This window comes from Chionomys nivalis, chromosome 8 (assembly GCF_950005125.1).
Source record: "Chionomys nivalis chromosome 8, mChiNiv1.1, whole genome shotgun sequence".
Lineage (NCBI taxonomy): Eukaryota > Metazoa > Chordata > Mammalia > Rodentia > Cricetidae > Chionomys > Chionomys nivalis.
Genome location: NC_080093.1, coordinates 46,556,650 through 46,581,048, shown reverse-complemented (window position 1 = coordinate 46,581,048; position 24,399 = coordinate 46,556,650). Strand labels below are relative to the sequence as shown.

At 45.2% G+C, this 24,399-nt stretch overlaps 1 protein-coding gene and 1 pseudogene across 2 annotated transcripts in view; both read right to left on the bottom strand.

The window, feature by feature from the left end:
- The window catches only part of Incenp (inner centromere protein), a 33,095-nt gene extending 20,057 nt beyond the window's left edge, over nt 1-13,038 (bottom strand). For both annotated transcript variants that reach the window (XM_057778028.1, XM_057778029.1), the window contains exons 1-4: nt 12,900-13,038; nt 3,540-3,690; nt 3,033-3,146; nt 1,455-2,203 (exon numbers count right to left, since the gene is read on the bottom strand). In XM_057778028.1, the coding sequence (XP_057634011.1) occupies nt 1,455-2,203; nt 3,033-3,146; nt 3,540-3,679 (1,003 nt within the window). In that variant the 5' untranslated portion in view covers nt 3,680-3,690; nt 12,900-13,038. The remainder of the gene's footprint in view (nt 1-1,454; nt 2,204-3,032; nt 3,147-3,539; nt 3,691-12,899) is intronic.
- Nucleotides 5,909-7,357, bottom strand: LOC130879461 (heterogeneous nuclear ribonucleoprotein A3-like; annotated as a pseudogene).
- Nucleotides 13,039-24,399: the final 11,361 nt, after the last annotated feature.

Sequence of the window (24,399 nt, the reverse complement as noted above, 5' to 3'; positions counted from 1 at the left end):
GCCTAGAGCTGGGTTAGAGAGAACCTACTGAGGTGTGGCATCTTGACCTACCTGAGCCTGACAAACCCAGCCCCTCAGAGGGCCCCCCAGTCCCTTTCTGGATGAAATGCAAGTGGGTTCAATTACCATTTTCTGGACTTTACAGTTTGTCTACCCCATCCTCTTCTATTAAAAGGTATAAACCCTGAGGAGCCAAAAGTGTTGCTGCACTGACAGATTTCTCCCATAAATCTTACAAAAGTCAGGCAGACTACTTCCCGTTCACTAGGAAACGCGGCCTGTCCTCTGACCCGGGTCTTGCAGGGGTCTGGTCTGGCCTCCTCCTCTACTTTCACAGGCGCCTAAGAACCTCCAGCTATAATCTGCTTTAGCAGCAAGAAGCTCCAGGCAACCCATCATTTACTGCTTGGTATCTCCAAATCTTGGTGCAAGCTGTTTCCTTGGCCAGATAACTAGTGCTACATTTTCTCCACCTGGCCAGAACACAGTCATCCTTCAAAATCTTACAAGTCCCCACCTACTCAGACAGCCAACCCCGACTCGCAGGACTGCCTACTCTTCTCTACGGCTCATAAGATCTATTCCCATCAGGGCACTGACCCCCTGGGCTTAGATCCGACCATAATGAAAGCGGCTACTGGGTACCAGCCCACATGTTCTATGTGGCACATCTCCACAGCAGTTTCACCATTAGGAGTTATATACATGGACGACAGTCCATCACTGTAAAACAGCAACAAGGGATAAGGACCATAGAATACTGGGGCTAATATTCTAGGCCTATTTCCTCACCTATAAACAATGATGAACTAGATCTGTCACCCAGTAGTGGCAGCCACTAGCTACATGTGGCCATTTAAATCTAAATCGAAGAAAGTGCAATGAAAATTTTATCTCAGGGTCAGTGAGATGACTCAGAAGTAAAGGCACCTGTTGCCAAGCCTGTCAACCTGAGTTCAGTCATCAGGTAGGACCAACACAGTGGAAGGAGAGAATTGACTCCTACAAGCTATCCTCTGACTTCCACATACATACACCATGGCAAGTGTGTGCGCGTGCACACACATACTATTAAAAAGAAAAAAAAACTTACCAAAATCCAACTCCTTGGTGGTACACACTTACAGTCCTAACACTAGTGATAGAGGTAGAAGAACTTTGAGTCCAAACCCAGTCAGAGCTACATAGCAAGAGCCTATCTCAAAAAAAAAAAAAAAAAAAACCACAAGGGCTAGGGAATACTGTTCAGTAACAGAGAACTCGCCTCACTTATGAGGCGTAAAATCAGCTTCTCCATCAAACTAGACACATTTTCAAGAGTCAGGCATGACTAGCTATGGCTCCATGCAGACTCACATCAGAAACTATCTCTGAAGGGTCCATGGAAAGTCCTCTCAGAAACACCCCAGCTGAGCCCCCACTGCACCATCACCCCACTCTTGCCCCACACTCACAGATGATGCGAGCAGAGGCCTCTGGCTCCTTGTCAGCCATCTTGGCAAGCCGGCTTGACCTACGAGTAGCATTTTCTTGTTCTGCCACCAAACAGTACTTTTTGGATAGTGGTACTTGGGAATCTTGGGAAATCAGGCTTTGCCTCACTGACCGAGCATTCCCAAGAGGGTTCTTGGCTGTGGTGGGCAAGATGTTGTTTGGCAGGAGAGGAGAAAGCACCCTCTCCTTCCGTGGAGAGTCTGGAGAGCCAGGAGAGTCCTGAAGGCCCCGAGAGGCCCGAGCAATCTTGAGTTTGGAAGCAGAACGTCCTGCTCCAATCCCTCTGTTCTTGGAACTCTGGGGTGTAGCCTTGAGGGAGCTCACTATGACGGATTCCAGCTTCCCAGCCTCTACCTTCTTGGGTGTTGATTCCTCCTCTGACGTCAGGATGTCTTGGGAAGCTGGCGGTGTGGCTGGAGCTTGAACTGAAGATGGAGGATAGCCACTTTTGAGCTGAATGAGGTGCAGCTCTGCATTCAGTTGCTCTCTGGAGCTTACCTCCACCACAGCTTTCTTGATCACTGGGGGAGACCCAGCAGTGGGAGAGGAAGCAACTGATGCCACAGAGGCTGCTGCTGCTGCTGCTGCTGCAGCCCGAGTTATTCGCCGCAACACAGGAGAGCCGTTTTCCCCAACACTAGTGGTTGCCTTCTCCACCTTGTCCTTGCTGCGGAGGCGCTGGCTGTTCCGAGACTTCCTGCGGGATAACCTGTTGTGGCAGCAGAACAGAGGCTAAGATAGGGCAGGGGCTCCCCCAAAATAAAATTCAAGTACAATCTCCCTAGTAGCCACTAGTTTCAATGAAATGTGAGCAAAGAGTCTGAAGGCAAAACCTGGAGGTCCCAATGCAGACTCTACCATCAGCCATGAGAGCCCAGTTGTTCCTCTCTGATCTTCAGCCTCCCCAACTGTAAATGGATGACAATGAGTTCCATTACTCACAGAACTGCTGGTAAGATTAAATTCACACAAACTTCTCGACTGTGATCACACTGTGCTAAGCACCATCTACGGACTTCACTCATGCCCTCTATCTGCAAGACTGAGATAATGGCCCTAGGAGGCAGGCCCCATTACTCCACTTTGGAAGATGAGAAAACAGAGATGGAAATTCATTCCAAGGACATACAACTGCTGAGGAATGAGACTGTGGCTGACATAAATACCAAAGCTGACTTGGATTAGAATGACCAGCATCTTTACCTGAGTACTGCAGTCACCACCATCTCTGCAGGGAATTATAATAAGCCCAACAACAGAGGAGTTGGGAACCAACAACCTGGGCCACACCTCTGGTGCCTCTCCCCTCCACCAAACCTCAAATCAACTCCACCCCACCTTTGCCACCAATGCACAGAAATTCACACCTGTACTCTCAACTGAGCTAACACTGCATTTTACCGATGGCATCTCAACTGTGTGAGCGTGCGGTACCAACTACCACTGCCTTCCGGTTGCTGCTTCTATCAGCACGCTCAGGAACAGACTCTCCCAGAGGGCACCAAGTCTCCAGAGACCACCTCCCCCGCCTTTCCTACCTTTTCCTCATAGGATCTCTGTTTTCATCCTGAAAGTTAGACACCCTTCTCTTTCTCCGACGGTTCTTCTGAGAGGGAGTTTTGGGCATCAGCTCCGGTTCATTGTTGAATTCTCTGTTAAGTACAAGAGTGAACTTGAGGCTTCCTGGGAACTGCTGAGCTGCCCCTTCTCTCACTAGACAACATTCCACCCCATTCTTGGCAATGACAAGTCAAGCTAGAGAGACCATCACCAGGAAAGCTCTCCAAAGCTAGGTGAAGTCACCAACTGGACACTCAGAGCTTCCTCCTGGTCACTGACAGGGAAGCAAGTTCCAAGAAACGTTACCACAGGCCACCCACTCAAGAGACACAGCTAACTACAGTGAGCCAGGAGAAGGGCTCAATCACTTCTCCCCTGCCCACTGCACTAGGGCGGTCCCAGCATACCAGGCACTTAGGAAGAAACCCTGACAGGCTATTTGTCTGACCTATCAGGACACCCATGCCAGCATGTCCTGCCTTTACCTGATGAACATGCGCTCAGCCTCCTCCTTAATTTCCTTGAGCCACATCAAGTCCTTATTGTCCACGTTGCAGACAAAGTCCAGGAGTTTCTGGTCACATAGTTCCAACAGGTGAATGGGCCCTGGGGCTCTAGTCCCCATGGTGGCACTGTCTGGTGAGGAACAAAAAGCATAAGGATTCAAGGCTAGGACAGGACCTTTTCTAGGTAAAGTCTACCAGACCCAAAATCATACACAATACCCTGTGCTGAAACCCATGCATCTCCCAATACAGAGCCTCTTGGCATTGCAGAATTCCAAACGCCAACCCAATGACTGCATCTCACGCAAAGAAATGACATTACTCACTCTGTCTCTACACATCCACACTTTAATTCTGATATAAACTTTACAAAAGGTCTTTTGGGGGCTTAATATGACCTTTCTGGATGAAGGAAAAACACCCATCCCCCATACTCTCTCTCTCTTTACCCAAATACAGAACTGTTTACTTTTGTGTGGGCTCTCTTCCCACTTCTCATGGATGGGGACTAAGACATGGCCATCCTGTGTTGACCCCAGAAACCAGACATCAGGACATCAAATCCACCTGCCTCTTTAAAATGACAGTGGAGGGCTGGCAAGACAACTCAGCAGGTTAAGGCACTTGCCACCATAACTCACGACCTGAGTTCAATCCCTACAGCATGAATTCTAACTGGTATTAATAATAAAAACCCAGAGTCAGATATAGGGGTTAATGTTGAAGATCAGAGAGGGAAACTGGCCAGCCACTAGAAACTTCTTTTACCTCCACCAATGCTCTCAGACATAAGGGAGATCCTGTCCTCAGACTGCCATCTCCAGGCAGCATCTGTCTCCACCAAACCCCAGACAGCAATGAGGTCTTGTCTCCTCCCTCCTTATATTCCTCTCTCTGTGCAGCCATATCCCTTCCTGTCTCCACCTCCCCAGTGCTGGGATTGAAGGTGTGAACCACCACTGCCTGACCTCTAGTGGTTTAGCTCTGCACTCTGATCTTCAGGCAAGCTTTATTTGTTAAAACACAAACAAAATATCCCTACACTACATTTCCCTATTTTGTCTAAAATAAAAAAGGCTATAACTAATATAAGAAAAACTATATACAATAAGTACAATAACTATATACAATATATACAGGCAATAAGTATATCAACAATGAGTAGTCCATTTGCATTTGACAAATTCAGAGAAAATACTCCATTATCTATCCTATCTTGGTGAGTTCAAAGTCTTATACCTAATTTACTTTCTATCATAATTTGCATTACCATCCAAAACTTTTTTGATATCTTTTGATAGCTCTCAACTTTATACTTTACACCTCTTAAGTGAGTTTCTTTTCTGCATCTGGTAAACAACGAAAACTATAACTATCTAGTTATATCTCAGAAAAGGTAGCTGGAGGAAATAATATTAACTAAGTAAGCAGGAAGTGTGAGCAACTGACTTCCAAAAAAAATTAGAGAAATGACAAAAACAGCTGGCCATCTGGATAGTCACCCAAGGTTCCTCAGTAACATTGGGCATTCATTTTAGGCCTACAGATCTAGCACATCCAATAGAGTTTCTGTAAAACAGGATACTCTGAAGGACTGTCCCTCCTTGTCTTGACAATGTCTGGCAGTCACTTTCTTTATGTCCTGTTTGTCCAATTAGGCAAGGGCACTTTCTTACCCAGTGGTTTACTTTTGCAACAAAGAAAGTAAACTCCATGTGGAATTTCTTCGATGCCCATTATCTTTTCTGAAGTAGAGTGGTGCTGCCAGGATCAGACATGTCTCATAGTTATTAAAAAAAATAAAATAAAATAAAAAGAACCTATGTTATTAAAACATCTTAAATGGTATGCCATATTCTATAGATCTTTGAAGTATTTAAAGATTACCTGTCTATCTAAAGTATATCTCTGTGTGACATTGAAAACATACCTAATATGACTACTAGTTCACTTATAATAGGAGACTAACTACTAATCTGCATTTCCTTATTATCCTAAATATTTGGCAATAATAACTTTCAATGGCTAAAAATTTACATTACATTGTTAAATGAGCTCTATAGGTATAATATCTTGAATAAGAGTAGAAATGTATATATAGTATGTTCTAACAAAATTAATCTCAAATTTGTATCAATATAAAAGTTTGTATACAGTGTACAAAAGTCCAATCCAATGTAAAATATTTAAAACTAGATTTTATTTTTTTTATTTTTTTATTTATTTTTTTTTTTTTTGAAAAGTTAAAAATTCCTTAATTTTTTATTCCTGGTACCACTACCACAATTTACAGGGCAATATACCTGATGTAATGAAAAGAAAAAGAAAGACAAAGCTACAAGAGATAAAAGACCTCAGGAATGTACATCTAATTGACACTACATTGCATTAATCAATAGCTGCACTTTTTGCAAACTGTGGCTCTGACAGTCCTGAACAAGAAGGGCCTCCTGTTTAAGCTGCGGTAACTTTTCTGACTATGGATCATCGCTCCTTCTGTGGCAGATTTTTACAGTTCCTCTAATGCATTTAGGACGACTGTCTCAAAGTAACCTGCAGCTTTCCTGACAACTCCTCGCTCTCTCTCCTGCTAAGAACTGTAGCCCTTTTCTGCTGTTTTTTTTAAAACCTTCTGCTACCATATCCACCACTTCCACCACCTGATCCATAGCCACCACCATAGGGACTGCCTGAGCTTCTTCCACCAAAACTGCCCCCTTTCATGGGTCCATAATTTGATTGCTGTTGTCCACTATAATTTCCAAAGTCATTATAGTTCCCACCACCATAGTTACCTCCACCAAAATTTCCTCCTTCATTGTAACCGTCATATCCTCCTCCTCCATCACCACCATATCCACCACCTTGGTTTCCATAGCCTGGTCCACCACCACCATAGCCTCCTCTACTGCTGTAACCAGGACCACCACCATAGTTGCCACCATCACCTCCAAATCCATTATATCCACCATCACCACCTCCATAACTACCTCTGCTGCCACCACCTCCACCACCATAGCCTCCTCTTCCACCAAAGTTTCCACCACGACCAAAATTACCTCCACCACCTCCAAAGTTCCCTCCACGACCCATAAAATTGCCAGATCCACCTCCACGGCCTCTCTGTGATCCAGCAGACTGCATCTCTTGTTTAGAAAGGGCCTTTTTCACTTCACAATTATGCCCATTAATAGTGTGGTATTTCTGAACAACAATTTTATCAACTGTGTCATGGTCATCAAAAGTCACAAAAGCAAATCCTCTCTTTTTCCCACTCTGCCTGTCTTCCATAACTTCTATGGTTTCAATCTTGCCATACTTTTCAAAGTAGTCTCTCAGGTTGTACTCTTCTGTATCCTCTTTAATACCACCAACAAAGATTTTCTTCACTGTTAAATGGGCACCAGGCTTTACAGAATCCTCTCTAGAAACGGCTCTCTTTGGTTCCACCACATGCCCATCAACTTTGTGTGGCCGAGCACACATTGCAGCATCCACCTCTTCAACACAAGAGTAGGTCACAAAACCAAAGCCCCTGGAACGTTTTGTTTGGGGATCTCTCATTACCACACAATCTGTAAGTGTGCCCCATTTCTCAAAATGTTCTCTTAAGCTATCATCTGTGGTTTCAAAGCTCAGACCACCAATAAACAGTTTCCTCAACTGTTCTGGTTCCTTTGGATCATGGCCCTCCTCCCCCCCGGCGGCGGCGGCGACGGCCGGAGTCAGGCTGGGGGCGACCGGGCGGCGGTTTTACCTCCATTTTGAGACCGGACTCGCCTCTTCCAACTCGAGTTCAATATATCTAAAACTAGATTTTAAAGTAGATTAATAATCTACTTTTTTTTTTTTTTTGGTTTTTCGAGACAGGGTTTCTCTGTGGTTTTGGAGCCTGTCCTGGAACTAGCTCTTGTAGACCAGGCTGATCTCGAACTCACAGAGATCCGCCTGCCTCTGCCTCCCAAGTGCTGGGATTAAAGGCGTGCGCCACAATAATCTACCTTTTATCTTATATCTATATCCTCTCATTTTTCTTTTCAGAGTAGATTCAACAATCTACCCTTTTATCCTATCCTATCTGTATCCCCTATTCTCTTTTCAAAACAAGAACCCTGAATCTAATCTCCTTTGTTTAGCCTTTTTCCTGACCATTACCAATAACAATTTGTAAGCAATCTCCTTAAACAGTAACAAATATCCATAACTCACTGAATGACCAAAAACCACCCACCCCACCTCTTGGGTATGTGAGTGTCATGTTCTTAAATTTACTTCCTGCTATCTGGGGGCAATGGCATCTTTAGATCCTGAAAAGAAAAATCTGAGTTAACTGTCAAATCCTGGGAGAGGTAGCTGTCATCTTTTGCTGCCCAGTCTCTGCATAATGGGAACATGCAGGGTTTATCTCAAGTCCGGGCTAGAGTACTCTACGAGGCTGGATCATCATCTCAGCTAATCACCTCAAAATTTTTCTGAGCACCTTGTAGTCCAAAGCTGATCTTTAGGTGGTGTTTTTGAGCTTAGTGGTGTTATCATAGTGCTGGTGGAATCATCAGTGTGGGGCCCCATCCTCCTTTTAGAGACTTCAAAGGTCACTGTTAGGTATGTTCACGGCTCACTGCAGAAAACTGATAGAGATTCAAACCCAAAATCATATACAGGAAGCTAGATGAAGCCTTTTTCTAGAATTGTTAGTATTCTATATGATCATTAATATAACACAAAGTTTAAAATATATATTAATCTCATAAATTTTGAGATATACATTAAGAAAAGTTGTTAAAGAGTCAAAAATCAAAGGATTATGAGATTGTGGCAATAAAATAGTCCTTAAATATTTGTTTTTCTACTGTTCCACATCAGGTGGCTCTTCTGACATGAGACAGAGATTTTGGACTTTACTCTAATAAGCATGCTTGGGTTTAGAGGAGGAGAGAGCCACACTCCAACTCCAAGTCCAACTTTACTCTTTGACTGGACTGCGACTACAAAAAGACCACTTGCATGAGACTCTTAATCTCAGGGTCATGGTTGGAGCCCCACGTTGGGTGCCAGGTGTGGCACAAATTCTAATTGGTATTAATAATAAAAACACAGAGTCAGACATAGGGGCTAATGCTGAAAAAACAGAGTACAGACCTAAGCCATCAAAGGCCAGGAAGTGGTGGTTCACACCTTTAATCCCAGTACTTGGGAGTCTCACACCTTTAATCCCAGCACTAGGGAGGTGGAGACAAGAAGGGATATGGCTGTGGAGAGAGGAATAACCCTGGGACCCACATGGAAGGAGAGAAATAACTCCTATAAGATGCCCTCTGGCCTCTACATAAGCTAGGCCACATCTGCACGGTTGTATAAGTGTCCTCCCAGAATGAACCATTCCATCTGCAGGGAAGCTCTTTAAAGAAGAAGGTCAACAATTCAAAATTGCTCCAGGAAGTGGCCTGAAACTATCAATTTCACTAGGACCCTCCCTGCCAGAGTAAGCAGCAAAAGTTGAGGGTCCCTTTCAAACAAGCAAGAGTTGAGCTGCAAAGAAGAAACTCAGAGGAGCCCAGATGCCCAGAAGATTCTCAAGACAAGCTGAGCTGCAAGAAGCAGAAACCAGCTGAGTTTCCTGGATGAAGTTTGTAGACTGACTAAGTAACTTAGAAGGATACTGTATCACCTGTTGAGCTGGCTGCAATCTGTGCAGTGTACTACAGATGTCCCAGATTTTGTGATCTGCCTATGCTGGAGTGGGCCTTGGTGATGAGGCTGTCTTTGAGTCGTTTTTGCTCCTGTAAGTAACCCCAATAAAACTCACTGGTTCATCAAGTTAAACTTTGGTGGTATCTGTACTTTGGTCTGCTGCTTCTCTATCTAGGGTTAAGTAGACCCTGGAGTGTTTGTTGCATGTCCCCAGGTAAAGTTGTCACACAACATGCACACACACACACAATAGAAATAAACACATAAATGGGCAGTAGAGCTGAGAATGGTGGAGCATGCTGAGAAATGAGGAGTCCACAGACATGCTCTCCCAAGAAGCTCCACAAGCCCCTCCCTAGATTTAAAATGGACGAGGGAGTAGAGTGAGTAAGCAATGCATTGTTTTCAGGAAAATCTGTCTATAAATATCAGGCAAAAGATAATGAAATGCCAGTTTTCTTATTTTCTTAAAAAAAAGTTTGGAAATCTGCCTTATGATCTGGTTATAAAATCATAGCAAAAGTCCTACACTAAGTGGAAGTATTCTGTTACTGTCATAGCAGGGCCTCAATAAATACCCCAAGCAGTAAATACATAATAAATACCCCAAGTAGTAAACAAATAAAAGGACAAAATAATGGATGACAGCCATTATAATCTATAGTACATCAGATTTCACCTTACCCAGGGACACTGAGCCACCACTCTTACATTTCTTTTAGAATAATATGCAACTTTTTTCTTTTTTAAAGTTTATTTAATTAACATTTTCATCTATTTTACAGGCCAACAACAGTTTCCCCCTCCTTCCTCTCCTCCTCTGTCTTCATTGGGAAAGGGGCAGTCCTACCATGGGCTTGAACAAAGCATGGTACATCAAGTTGAGGTGGGATTGAGCTCCTCCCCCTGCATAAAGGTTGGGCAAGGTAATCCAGCACAGGTAACAGGTTCCCAAAATCTTAATGCTAGGAGTCTTACAGACCAAGCTACACAACTGTTACACACATGCAGAGGGCCCACGTCAGTCCCATGCAAGCTCCCTCACTGTTGATCCAGACTCTATGTGCTCCCATGAGCTAAGGTCAGCTGTCTCTGTGGGCCATCTTTGTCCACCCCTTCTCCCACTTGTACAATCCCTCCTCCTTTCTCGGGAGTCCCCCCAGTGCTTGGCTGTAGATCTCGACATCTGCTTCCATCAGTTACTTGGTAATGGCTCTCTGATGACAATTAGGAAGACACATCTTGATGGGGAGGGTACATTTTGGGGTTAGGGAGAAACCTGGTGCCAAGGAAATTCCCAGGAATCCACAAGGATGACCCCAACTAAGATGCCCAGCAATAGTGGAGAAGGGGCCTGAACTGGCCTTCTCCTGTAATCAGATTGGTGACTACAAACTTACACTTTGAAAAGCAGGAACCACACATGTACACCTCAGTTTCTTGCCTACAAAGGTCACAGAAGGAAAAGCTAGATTACTGATCCCCCATCCTTCTGGAATTTAATGCCACAGATACGCTGTAGCATTAAAACATTCTAGGGTTTTCCTTTAAAGTTCTTCAGTTTGATTTGTGGGGCACACTATCCCTTTGTCCTTCAAACAAGTTCTGCCTTCTAGGAACTCCGTCTCCTATTCATTATAGCTTCTTCACTTAGTTCCACACTACACTCAGGGAGGCCAGACCTCCAACCCAAACCAAGATCTCACACACACAGATTCCAGTTATGTGCACAACAAATGAGTGATTGTTTGTTTGCTTACTGTTGCTCTCTCTACCTACTAAACATTGCTCCCTGAGGGCAACCCGTTAGTCTTGTTCATCAACAAGAAAATGTGTAGCCCTCCAGATGCCTGGCACTTGAGGAATGAATTCATCCATCCATCAACTTTTCCTGAAGCTTCCCTTCCCATCACCGTCACACACAGGGACACTCAGTGACTAACTGACTTAGGTACAGGTTAGGACAGGCCAATACACACCCAAAGACCCTGAGATACCTGCCAAGAGCAGCACTAAATGGAGCAAAGGCAGGAGCACCATGGCTTTAGGAAAAACTGTGCGGTCAGCTAATCACAAATATGGCCTTCCCACTGCCACCCGAGTCTCCCCATCCCAAGACTTCAGTTCAAGGTCAGCAAAGAGAACTGTTCAAGGACACCAAAGATTTTTGCACAGGAGCTACAGAAAGCAACAAGTAGGTAACTTAACAAAGCATCTGTTCAAACTGCCAACATGAGTGCGAGCTTCTGTCAACAAAATCCAAAACCACACTTCCTCCATGAGGAAATGTGCCTTCTAGCAGGCCCTCACTGCAAGTTAGAAGAGGTGACCCTGAGAAAGGAGGGGTGTAACAAGAATCAGACTCCTGGGAAACTTCACCCTAAGCCCATACAAGAACCAGAGCACCCAAACACCACCAAGGGAGAAGGGAGATCACTTCCTTTCCATAAATACTTGTTTCGTGCCATTCACTAGATTAGCGCCTCCACTGCATTCTCTCCTAAGGGTGTAGGAGGTGAACTAAACACCTTTCCCCACGCGCCTGCACGCACAAAGATCCATCACTACAGTTGCTCTCTCATTCAGAGTCCTACTCCGGGCCCGGGGACCCTCTCGTTTCCTTCTTGCCACATATTCCAGGATACCCACGCACATAGGTGACAAGAAGTCTAAGTCAAAGTCACCAAGTAAATAAGGAGGCGGAGCATGGATTTAAACTGCTCTTAACCTCTAGCTACAGGCTTCCTGGACACTACCTACAAGCTCAGAACGGCACAACCCTGCCCCTGGGCAGCAGGAGGCTGGACAGAACTGCACTGCACACAAGAGACTACGCTAGCGGTAATGACAAAGTAAGAGGCAGGTTCGGTTTCCGGACCTGGTGTATTGGTCTGTCCACGCCCACTCCCTCCCCTGTCAGCTGAGGCAGGCTGATCTTCAGCTTCCAGCCTGAGTTCCTTCTCTTTTCCGACTGCCTCTCGGTCAGGCAGCTTCCATCTTTCCCTTCTCTCCCCCCCACCTTCTCTCTCTCTCCCTCTCAGCTCTTTTCCCCCTTTCCCTTCCCCTCCATAACCCACCTAATAATTATCCAACCTCACTCTACAGGGTGTGCCCATCCGTCCGTCTCTGGCCGCGGGAGACCAGCAACCTTCGGAGACCTGCGGCGGCATGATCTCGTGCGCCGTCCCTACCTGGGACTGGCTGCTCTCGGACCCGCTGCCCCGTTTGCCACCATTTGGGGACCAGCAGTGTTTCTGCCGCCTGCCGCCACCAGGGATCCTGCAGCATTTTTATTAATCACACCTGGGACAGTTTTAAAATGCTACTCAGCTAGGGTGCAGGAAGCTCAGCAGCCGTTACGGTATGGAGACTTGGGTCCGGATCCACAGAACAGCCCAGGCTGTGTAGTAGGTGTTAGGCACCGCGTGGGGGAGGGGATCGGTCATTCTCAGATCCCAGGGCCCAGGTGCACGGGAGTGGAGGTTAGCTCCAAGCCCAGCACCACTGGAAAATGACCCCCACATCACAGGTAACAAGGGGCGAGGGTGAGGGGTCAAGCCCCTGGCCCGGCCTAGGCAAAGAAGCGGACAGGACCGGATGCCGACCACCGCGACCCCGCCACGCCGCCGGCCTCCTGCACTCACTCACCCGGCGTCGGCGCGTCTGCCCCGACCACTACGATTCCAGGCCGCGGCCTCCGCAGAAGAAGCTCCCCTCCAAGCCCAACCCGCTAGACGCCGGGTCTCAGGGCTCGCCGCAGGCAAGGACCAACGGAGCGGCGAGCGCGGGCGAATCTACGATTTTCAAAACTGTGGCTCAGCCAATTCCCCCTAAGTTTGTCAGGGCGGTTACAAAATTGCAAACCAATCATGTAACAGGACACAGGAGTCCGGTTATCTATTGGCTGTCAGTGCTGTCAATCTGTGGGAAAAGACCATAGACGCTTTTAACTTCCGGGAGCCGTGGCACGCAAAGCAATGAGGAAGTGATTGCTCGGTCTGGGAAGCGAGTGTAGCTCGGAACTACAAGTCCCAGCCTGCATTGCGAAGACGGGCTTCGTTATGGGAGGACTCAGACTTATCTTCGGGTCATTCACTTTGCTGGTCATAGATTCACAATTTTGGAATGGCAGCTTTGTGACCTCAGCTATTTTTGAGAAGTAAAAAGGAGATTAAAAAGAAACACATTGCAAATCTCACAGAGTGTTTCCTGAGAGCCGCGATTGTCACTCGGAAGTATTTGCTAAGCACCTTACAGATTGAACAGCCACACACAACAGAGAATTCTCTAGCCACAGACATTAGTAAAGTATTAGTTGAGGGTTGCCACCACCTGTAAAGAAAACGCTTCAAAGCCGGGCGGTGGTGGCGCACGCCTTTAATCCCAGCACTTGGGAGGCAGAGGCAGGCGGATCTCTGTGAGTTCGAGACCAGCCTGGTCTACAAGAGCTAGTTCCAGGACAGGCTCCAAAACCACAGAGAAACCCTGTCTGCAGAACACTGTATATATAAGAAATAAATCTTTTTTAAAAAAGAAAACAGGTTCTGAGTTCAATTCCCAGCAACTCACAACCATCTGTAATGAGCTCTGTTACCCTCTTCTGCCCTGCAGGCTTACATGCAGGCAGAACACTGTATAAATAAATAAACAAATCTTTTAAAAGAATACTAAAGTCATAACATGTACACAAAGGACGTGATGCAGATTTGTGCAAGCCCTGTGGATGCTGCCTCAGTCTCTGAGCTCGTATGAGCGTTGATCCCATTGATTTAATGAACTGTGTTTTCTTGGTGTCCTCCATTCCCTCTGGCTCCACTTACACAGGGTTCCCTGAGTCCTGACGGGAGGGACTTGATGGAGACATCCCATTTATAGCTGAATATTACAAGGTCTCTCACTCTGGATAATGTCTGACTGTGGATCTCTGTATTTGTTTCTGTCTTTTGCAGGAAGAAGCTTCCCTGATGACGGCTGAGCAAGGCACTGATCTGTGAGTGTTGTACCCACATTACAACCCCCAGAGAGAGACCACCAGAGAGGCCCAGACTGTAATAAGCAAGGTTTAATTAGCATAATACAAACATGTTTGGAACCCCTGTCTCCAAACCCCGTTGCAGCGAGGTAGAGAGAGGAGTTGTATCTCCTCTGTGGGGTAAGCTTTTAAAGGTATAACTACAAAGAGACTTTTTGAAGCTGCTTTTGGCACAGGTACAAGGTCTTTTGCTCTCTCCCATCTTGCTTCTTTATCACCAGGTGGCTGGCTGGCTGGGCTGAGCTAAGTGACCTTGTGCTCGGAATCTCCCAGGTAGGAGAGGGGAAGGCCACTATCTTCCTGGGAAAACATTCTGCTAGGAAATTTCTTCTTGCCCCTTTGAGAATAAAGGGTGAGGGTCCCACATGAAAACAACAGAATGTCATTAGAAATCATTTTATTGATATGTTCCTTTACTAGACCAGTAATATTTGACTTAATCCTAGGTCCCTGGGTTATCTAGTCACAGATTCGTGGTCACCAAGGTAGTGCCGGGTGTGGGTTCCATCTTGTGGCATAGGCCTTAAGTCAAATTAGGTAATGGTTGATTACTCCTAAGCTTTGTTCCACCATTGCCCCAACATATCTTGCAGGCAGGACCCCACTGTTGATCAAAGGTTTTTGTTAATCCCACCAAACAAGAGTAAAGACCATTACCCAAAGTTAAGCAAGCTTTATTTTTCTGTCAGACAGGGCTATTTCTCTAAAATAGTGCTTGAAAGAACAGCATCGAACACAAGAGAATGTGGGATTTATGTTGCCCAAGAACTGCAAGACTAGGAAGTTTTCAAAGGTTGAGGGATTTCCAGAGGGTCTTACCAGAGTCGAGGTCAGGGTACATGGTGTGGAACATGTCACGTTCCAGAAATGAGGTCAAACCAAAGTTTTACAGAAAACAGGAATGACCTTATTTTGATCTTATAACAAAATGGCTTCTAATCTTTGGGAGGAGAGGGAGGTTGTTGTAGGATATTTTTACATGGTGTGAAAATGTATTACTGTGATTGGTTTAATAAAGAGCTGAATGGCCGGGAGCTAGGCAGGGAGAGCAGGACGCACAGTACAGAGTTGAGGTAACAAGCCACGAGGCAAAACGTAGATTAAAAACTATGTTAATTAAGTTATAAGGGTTAGTTGAAAACAAATCTAGGGTAAAGACCAAGTTTTCATAATTCATAATAAATCTTTGTCATTATTTGTGGACTGGTGGTCTCAACGAGAAAATACTGCTACTGGGGGTCTCTGAGACAGGGTTTCTCCATGCATCCTTGGCTGTCCTGGATCTTGCTCTGTAGATCAGAACTCAGAGATCTTCCTGCCTTTGCCTCCCACTTACTGGGATTAAAGGTGTACATCTCCACCACCCAGTTCAGATGGCCTCTAGTCTTAAAATGGAGTCAGGCTGGTCCATCAGTTTGTGGCTGGGCTGGTGCTGATGTTTCTTTTGGTAGTGTGCAGAGTATCTTCCTGTACCAAAGATGCTAGGACATATGGGTGAAGGCTCTATGTAGGCACCAGCTTCTACTTCTCAACTTCTCCGTGTTCAATGAGTTTTGTAAGTGTGGTCATCAACAATGCTGCCTTCAGTTTGTCGAGATCAGTGTATAGTCTTGGCAACAGACTCGATTGTTTGGGGATTCCTGGGGGGCCCCTTTGGCCAACAACTCAATTAGATTTAACCCAATCCCAGTACCAGAAGCTTCATTTGGTGACAAGAGAAGGCCCGTTAGGGCTCTGTCACCTCCATTATTTGGCAATTTCATTTAGATTGCCTTCACATATAGATATGTTTTAGGAAGCTTCTACTGTATTAGGTTTTTGTACTGTTCCTCAAACGACTCTTAATTTTAGCTTTCTCTTTCTGTATTCCCTCTCTTGCCCCCTTTGCTCCTCCTTCTTCCCATTTGATGTTCCTGTTCCAGCCCCCATCCATCCATAACTATTCTGTTTCTTTGTTGAATGGGTGTTTTCTTCCTTGGTTTCTATTGATCCTCTGTCTGGTTCTTAGGAGAGTGTGGTTGCTCTGTATTGCCTGGCAGGAAAACTCTTCTGAGATCCCGACAGTTTAAAGCCACTGGGGATTCTAGGTCAAATGTATTTCTAGGTATTGGGAACTGACACTAAGGACTGGGCTAGGAGTGGAGCACTAAGGGGTCCACAGGAGGGAGGAAAGCAGGGTGTTCTACCCAGATCTGCTTAGTCCCCTGGGAATGGGGGCAGAGTGAGGAGAGGAGGTCTTCCACAGAGCTGGGGGTGAGACCCAGGGATTAGACTTGGAGGAACAAAGGGAAACATGAGATCTGCAGTTAGCCTACTTGCTTCCCTGGCTGGAGTCAGGTATTGTTTGTTGGTTTGTTTGTTTGTTTGTTTCTTTAAAGAGTCTCTACAGCATAGGCTGCCCTGGAACTAGAGAACTTCATGTTGCAATCAGGGTTCTGGAATGAAATATGTCCAACCCCAAAAGTTGTTTATAATGGAATAGTATGTAGGTTTTAGAAAAGGGAATTCTATCATCCTATAACATTGACAACCTTGAGGACATTTTACTAGTATAAGTCATGAGCAGACAAATGTCTGTATGATTCTTATACAAGTTCTTAAAAGTAACCATTTACAAAGGAGAGTGACGATTCTATCCGGGCCCCAGGCTCCTTTCTGTGTGTTATGTCCTCACAGCAGGCCATTAGGCTGGATCTCGATCTCATCTGATGAGAAGAGGGGATAAGTATGCATCCGGGGGCCACAGTAATATCAACTCTGTTTGTAAACTGGGAAGTGTACAGGAAATACAGCCCCCAAGTATGCTACATTACTCTGATGATTACGTCAAACTGAAGGGAACCATGGATGCATAAAAGAGGCTTCTCTGAAGAATGCCTTCTCATCAAAAACAGCCTCCAGCTGGGCGGTGGTGACTCACATCTTTATTTTTCTATCTTTTTTTTAAATTGAAGCCTGTCTCAAAAACAAAACAAAACAAAAAATCCAAAACAAGAGAACAACAACAAAACCAACCTCCAGATTCAACCCAGGCATCATGAAAACCCTCCATAAACTAACTCTCTCTCTCTCTCTCTCTCTCTCTCTCTCTCTCTCTCTCTCTCTCCTTCTCTCTCCATTAACAAGCCACAGGAAGAGATAAGAGTTTCTCAGGCTAGTTATTAACTATTCATGTGAGAGCCTGATCATTTTTCCATAATTCGTACTCCCTAGGTTACATACACAAATGCATAGTATATATGTGTATATATGTTCCCCCTTTTAATTTATTTTTTCAGTGTGTGTGTGTGTGAGTGTGTGTGTGTGCGCGCACGCACATGTGCATGCGTGCATGTGTGTGCGTGCATGTGTACATGTAGGTGCCCACAGAAGCCAGAGGATGGCATCAGATCCTCTGGAGCTGGAGTTACAGGCAGGTGTGAGTTACATGACATGGGAGCTGAGAACTGAATTCAATTCCTTTGAAAGAGCAGCGCACACCCTTAACCACTAGCTCTCCCTTCTTCCCTTTTCTTCTTTCTTATTAAAAGAATGCATAAACCTTTAAGTCTTACTTGATTTGGGAATATTCAGTTTTCTCTCATATGATACCCTCTTGCAATAATTATAAAAAGATAATAACAATAGATGTTATATAAGATTGAATTCTCAGTTAGCAAACTCGCAAAAGTCAGGAAAGAGAACGTCCCTTTACTCCCACTTAGATCCAGCACCACATGAAGTGGGAGTGGAGGTGCACACCTACAGTGCCAGTTCTCAGGATGTGGAGGCAGGAGGATCAGGGATGCAAAGCCAATCTCTGCTATGTAGTGAGTTTGAGGACAGTCTTGACTCAAAAACAAACAAACAAAAAGCGAAAGAGGGTCTGGGAATACAGCTTAGCAGTAGAATGAGTACCTAACACCCGTGAGGCTTTACTTAAATTTCCAGTTCATGCACATGAGCCTGTACTTAGAGAGAGAAATAGAGAGAGAGGAAGAGAGGGAGAGAGAGAGTTGCATTTAACTTGAACTACCTATCTAGAGCCCAGGAAACTAGGAAGGAGTCAGTGGCAGTTTAAGGAAAGAAAGATCTTAGGGAAGGTGAATAGCAAAGTACAGGTGGTATAAAGGGGAAAGGGGGAATAATTTGAGGGGCAAGAAAGAAGAGAAGGGAGATAGGAGGGTTGGACAGAGGCGAATGCAAGAGGGGGGATAACTAACATGAAGCCTCTTTGAAAGAGCTGTAATAAATTCTTTTATAGGGTTTTATACTGAAACATACAATTTTAAAAAGGAGTTAGAATCTGGAGAGATGGCTTAGCAGTTAAGAGCACTGACTAACCAAAAAGCTACTAGAAACCCTGTCTCGAAAAATCAAAAAAAAAAAAAAAAGCACTGACTGTTCTTGCAGAGGACCCGGGTTTGAGTCCCAGCACCTACATGATGACTCAGTTCCAGAGGATCGGATCTCTTCTAACCACAGGCACCAGGCACACATGTGGCGCACATGCAAATATGCAGACAAAACGCTCATATGCATTAAAAATAATGAAATTAAAGAAAAAATAGTTTGAAGGGCATACCCTGTCAGAAACCATGGGTTATTAAACAAAACTCCCACTGCCAGGTGTGGGCTATCTTCCTCCAGTTTTTGGCCGTGAGGCCCAGAGAGCCTCAAAATAGTACAGGCTACGGCCATTGCACTTAGCTATTGTCCCGGTTTGTGTTGCTGTGGTGAAATGCTCCGGCAAAGTAACCTACTGGAGAAAAGGCTTATTTTATTTTTTTTTTTAATATTTATTTTTATTTATTTATTTATTTATTATGTGTGTATGCCTGCAGGCCAGAAGAGGGCACCAGACCTCTTTACAGATGGTTGTGAGCCACCATGTGGTTGCCGGGAATTGAACTCAGGACCTTTGGAAGAGCAGGCAATGCTCTTAACCACTGAGCCATCTCTCTAGCCCCGAAAAGGCTTATTTTAGCTCACGATTTCAAGGTACAGTTCACTGTCACAGTGAAGTCAAAAGCATCAGGGACCTGAAGCAGCTAGTCACATCCACAGCCAAGAGCAGAAAGAGAGAACACGCATGTGGCATGTGTTCAGCTTGTTTCTGCCCTTTATACAGTCTTGGACCCAAACCCAGAGAATAGCACTTCCCACTTATAGACAAAGTGTTCCACATCAGTTAACATCATCAAGACAGTCTCTGACAGACATCCCCACAAGCCAACCCAGTCTAGACGATGCCACAGTGACGATCCGCTCCCAGATGATCCTAGATTGTGATAAATTGATAATAAGAGCCAGCCCTCAGAGTTGCCAACAGAACTTGATGGTAAGACCCTATTAGTGGGGCTGGAGAGATGGCTCAGGGGTTAAGAGCATTTACTGCTCTTGCAAAGGACCCAGGTTTGGTTCTCAGAGCCCATGCTGGCAACCTAAGTAAACCCAGCTTCAGAGGATCCAATCCTCCCTTCTGGACTCCACAGGCACCTGCACTTACAGTATACATTCCCATGTACAGACCCACATATACACACAATTAAAATTTAAATGAATCTTTTTTAAGACTCTCTTGCTGATCTTCAATCATGCACTCTTCCATGGCCACGACCCAGCTAATGCATGCGTATCATTTGCTGAAAGCAGAAAATGCAGAAGTTGGAAGTGACTTCCTAAAATCTACCACAAATGTGGAAAGCAACCATTTGTGGATACTGGCTGATAAACAGTGTTTGTCATTGGGATTCACTGGAGCCATTGGCTTCTCTCCTTGTGAAACTCTGTTCGGGAGTGTTGTAGTTTCCCATCCCTTCCCCGTGTGATGCTTTTTATGCTCTTCAATAAACAGAGAGAGAAGCCTTTTGTTAGGAACACAGTCACACACAAGACAGAAATATACATACAGCTCTTACAACAGACAGACATATGTAGGGACAGACACACACTCAGGAACAGATTCACCAGATAGCCTTCAGGCAGGCACAAGTCAGGCACAGTGTATCATGGAAGACAGATAGACAGGGGCCAGAAGACACAGGGAGCATGAAGTAGAGAATTTAAATCTGGGCTCGCTCTTGGCTAAATGACTCCAAGGGGAAGGGCTTTTATTTCTTTCCTCAATGTGACACCGATATTCTATTGGTATCTTAGACCTAATTGCTAATGCGTTATAATCTGCACATTGTGGGAGTGGATCTGTGCTGTGGAATAATCCTTCTGTACATTGTGAAGATGTGTTACTCTCATTGTTAATAAACAGATGATTGGCCAATAGCTAGGCAGGAGGAGAGGAGGCGGGAGAGCCAAACTGAGAGAATGCCGGGGAAAAAAAGAGGGATGGAATCACGGGAGTTAGTCGTAAAGAAACATAGGTTAGAAGAAATGGGTTAATTTAAATTATAAGAGCTAGTTAGAAACCAGCCTAAGCTATTGACCGAGTTTTTATAATTTAAAAAAAAAAAAAAAGGACCTTCTTGCTGAAGACATCACATATGTTGATCACAGGATGTGGAGAAGTTAAGCTGATTTTGAGCTGGGGCATCTTCTTCCCCGGTGGCTAGCTTCCATAGTTCCTGAGGTCCTGTGCAGATTGCGGGGAGAAGTGAATAGTTTACCCAGCTGTGAATTCTGCAAGCTACAGTAATGAGCAGGCTGGGCCATTGGTGCAACAGTAGCATGGATGTTCTGTACCTGGTACAATAAACCTAGCTAAGACCCATGGCTGGGGAGGCATAAGCATCAACTGTTTCATTGTGGAAGAGGGGATGGGAAGAGCCAGAGGTTGGGGGCAGGGAGACTGCTGTGAAACGGTGTCTTCTGCACATGATAGGCTAATAACAGGGACACATGCACACACCTACAAACCAATAGCCCTCATGAACACAGATGCAAAAATCCTCCACCGCGACTAACAAACTGAAACCAACAAATCAAACATACTGTACTCCATGATTGGGATCTGACACCAGGATGCAAGATGGTTCAACATGCATACATGCATTGATATAGCGTCTTAGTTAGGGATTTATTGCTGTGAAGAGACACCATGACCATGGCAACTTTTTTTTTTTTAAGATTTGGTTATTTATTATGTATACAGTGTTCTGCCTGCACACAAGAAGAGGGTACCGGATCTCATTATAGATGGTTGTGAACCACCATGTGGTTGGGGGGAACTGAACTCAAGCCCTCTGAAAGAGCAGCCAGTGTTAACCTCTGAGCCATCTCTCCAGCCCAGCCATGGCAACTCTTAAAAAGAAAAACATTTAACTGGGGCTGGCTTACGGTTTCAGAGGCTTAGTCCCCTATCTTCACGGTGAGAAGTGGAACACGCAGGCAGACACAGTGCTGGAGAAGGAGTCGAGACTTCTACATCTTCATCTGCAGACAATTTTACATGGTGCATCCCAACACCTATACTATGCTACAGGTAATAAATAAAGTTTAAAGACTTTTTAATTATTTTAATTTTGTGTAACAAGTGTGTCTGTGTGCAGATATGTGCACTTGAGTGGAGATGCCCTGGAGTCCAGAAGAGAGCGTTGGCTTACCTAGATCTGCAGTTTACTAAGAGGGATGTGAACCCCAGCATGACTAGTAGGAACCAAATTCGGGTCTTCTGTAAAAGTAGTACATGCTCTTATCTCCTGAACCATCTTTCTAGCCCCAATAAATGAACTTTATAAATATGAATATTAGGGATTAAGTGTGTCTGCTCAGGTGATAGAGTGATTGTCTAGAATGCACCAAACCCTGGGTTGTCTCTCTGGCATCTTATAAAATTGACCATGGTGACTGACATCTGTAGTCCCAGTGCTCAGGAGGTGGAGGAAGGAGGACCAGGAGTTTAAGGTCGTCCTGGCTACATAGAAAGTTTGCGGTCAGCCTGTGCTATGTGAGACTCCATCTGAAGGAGCGAGCTGGTGAGAGGGCTCAGTGGGTAAAGGTCTTGTTGCACATCCAAGAAGACCAGCAACTGTGTTCATGTCATTCCCATTGGTGTGCCTCCGTGACAGGAGCTGGAGGCGGCGCAGGGTGGGGATTCTCCTGGGCTTCCTGACCAGCCAGAGATCCTGTCTCAAAAGCTAAAGAAGGGGGGGGGGGCGGGGCTGGAGAGATGGCTCAGTGGTTAAGAGCATTGCCTGCTCTTCCAAAAGTCCTGAGTTCAATTCCCAGCAACCACATGGTGGCTCACAACAATCTGTAATGAGGTCTGGTGCCTTTCTGCATACACGCAGAAAGAATATTGTATACTTAATAAATAAATATTTTTTAAAAAAAGCTAAAGAGGGGATGAAAAAAGGCTTAGAAGTTAAGAACAGGCAATTCAGGGAATTCCCAGCACTCACATCACCACCAGTAACTTCTGCTCCAGGGGATCTGGCCTCTGAGGGCACTCACATGCATGTGGCATGCAAACACATACACAACCACATGACCCCCTCACACACACACCCCACACATGCAGAGGAGGAAGGAGGGAGAGGGGATGAAGAAAGAGAGAGAGCAATTTGATAATCACTGCAGTTCTTGCAGGACTGAAACCGACACTTTGTAACTGAGCAAGCAGCTCACAGAGCTGGGTGGCTAGCTTCAAGTCACATGAAAATTCAGTAATGTGCCCAGAAATGGACATTGTCAAAGTCCATCTTCTTACAGTGTAGTAAGAGGTGGTTTCCGGGGTTCCTTCAGACCTAAGAATCTGAGTGTCTGATCTTAATGTTCACAGTCCAGAACCTTCTACTCTCCTGTCTTGGTTCTAAAATGCTAATGAGCTGGCAAGTGACCCTGTGGTACCCTGTAGAGCTAGGATCATTTAAAACCCTCACCAGAATAGGAGTACGTTAAATTTCATGAAAATAATTATCTCAACTGAATCTAAGGTAAATCCCTTGCGATTCTGGTTCCCTGAACATTTGTACAGCAGGAACATTTAGAGAAATACTGTGCTTACATTTTGGTAATTTGGGATTTGGTTTTGTTGTTAGACAGGGCTCACGGTGTAGCTTTACACTGCTGATCCTTGAGTGTCAGGATGACGGGCAAAAGCCACTCGCTACATCCAAGTCCACATTTTGATTTTTTAAAAAATGTGCACGGGTATTTTGCCTGCATGTCTATCTGTGCACCACATATGTGCCTGATTCCCACAGAGGCTGTAAGAGCCGTTATACTGTGTGGGTTAGGAGTCCAACTCAGGTCCTCTGGAAGAGCAGCCAGTATACTCTTAACCTCTGAGCCATCTCCTCAGCTCAACCTCCCTCCATTTTGATAATTTTACAATGTGGTCTCTACATATTTGTAGGCAATATGTAATGATCAGATCAGGATAACCCCCCACCTTCTCCACCCCAACTGTGTGTGTGTGTGTGTGTGTGTGTATGATATTCAAATGTTCTCTTCTAGATATTTTTTAACACCTGCGGTGACCTGTCATTAACTTTAGTAGCCCTGCCATTCTGTAGAGCTCTGGCGCTTCTTCCTAACTGGAATCTGAGGCTTCTGTGTGCTTTCCCAATGCAGACCTATGGGAGTGGCTGACTCCAGGATTCTAAAAACCCGTTCGAAAGCTGAGCATGGTAGTAATCTCAGCACTCTGAAAATGGAGGCGGGACCTCAAGTTCAAAGTCATCCTCAACTCCACAGCAAATCCAAAGCTGGTTTAGTATCTAGGAAAGCTTGTCTCAAGAACAAAGGAGAACAAAATAAATGAAGCTCAAAATCAGTTACAGAGCCTGGGAGGGCACAGAGCCACGAAGGCCGCAGTATCATGGTCTAGCAGTGCCGTCCGGTGGAATGCAGCAAACAGAAGTCGTCTGTAGGCGTCAGTGGGGACAGAGACCACGGAAGTAGTCTGTACGTAGACAGAAGCCACTATCAGGTGTGACTTTAATCACCCAAAGTCTCGGAGCCCTAGGAGGACACAAAGCATGTTTCCAAAGACACGGAGTGACTGGAATTCTCCCAACAGAGTTGTCAGGGCAGAGCCCAGAGTCACTGCTCAGCAGAGTAGCTGATAACGCACTTCACGGTGTCCAGAAGTTGTTTCCTTGGTCTGGCCTGAGAGTAGACCTGAACAACCTCGGTTCTGGCTTAGAAGCCCCTGAGGGATTTTGAAAGTCAGCAGTC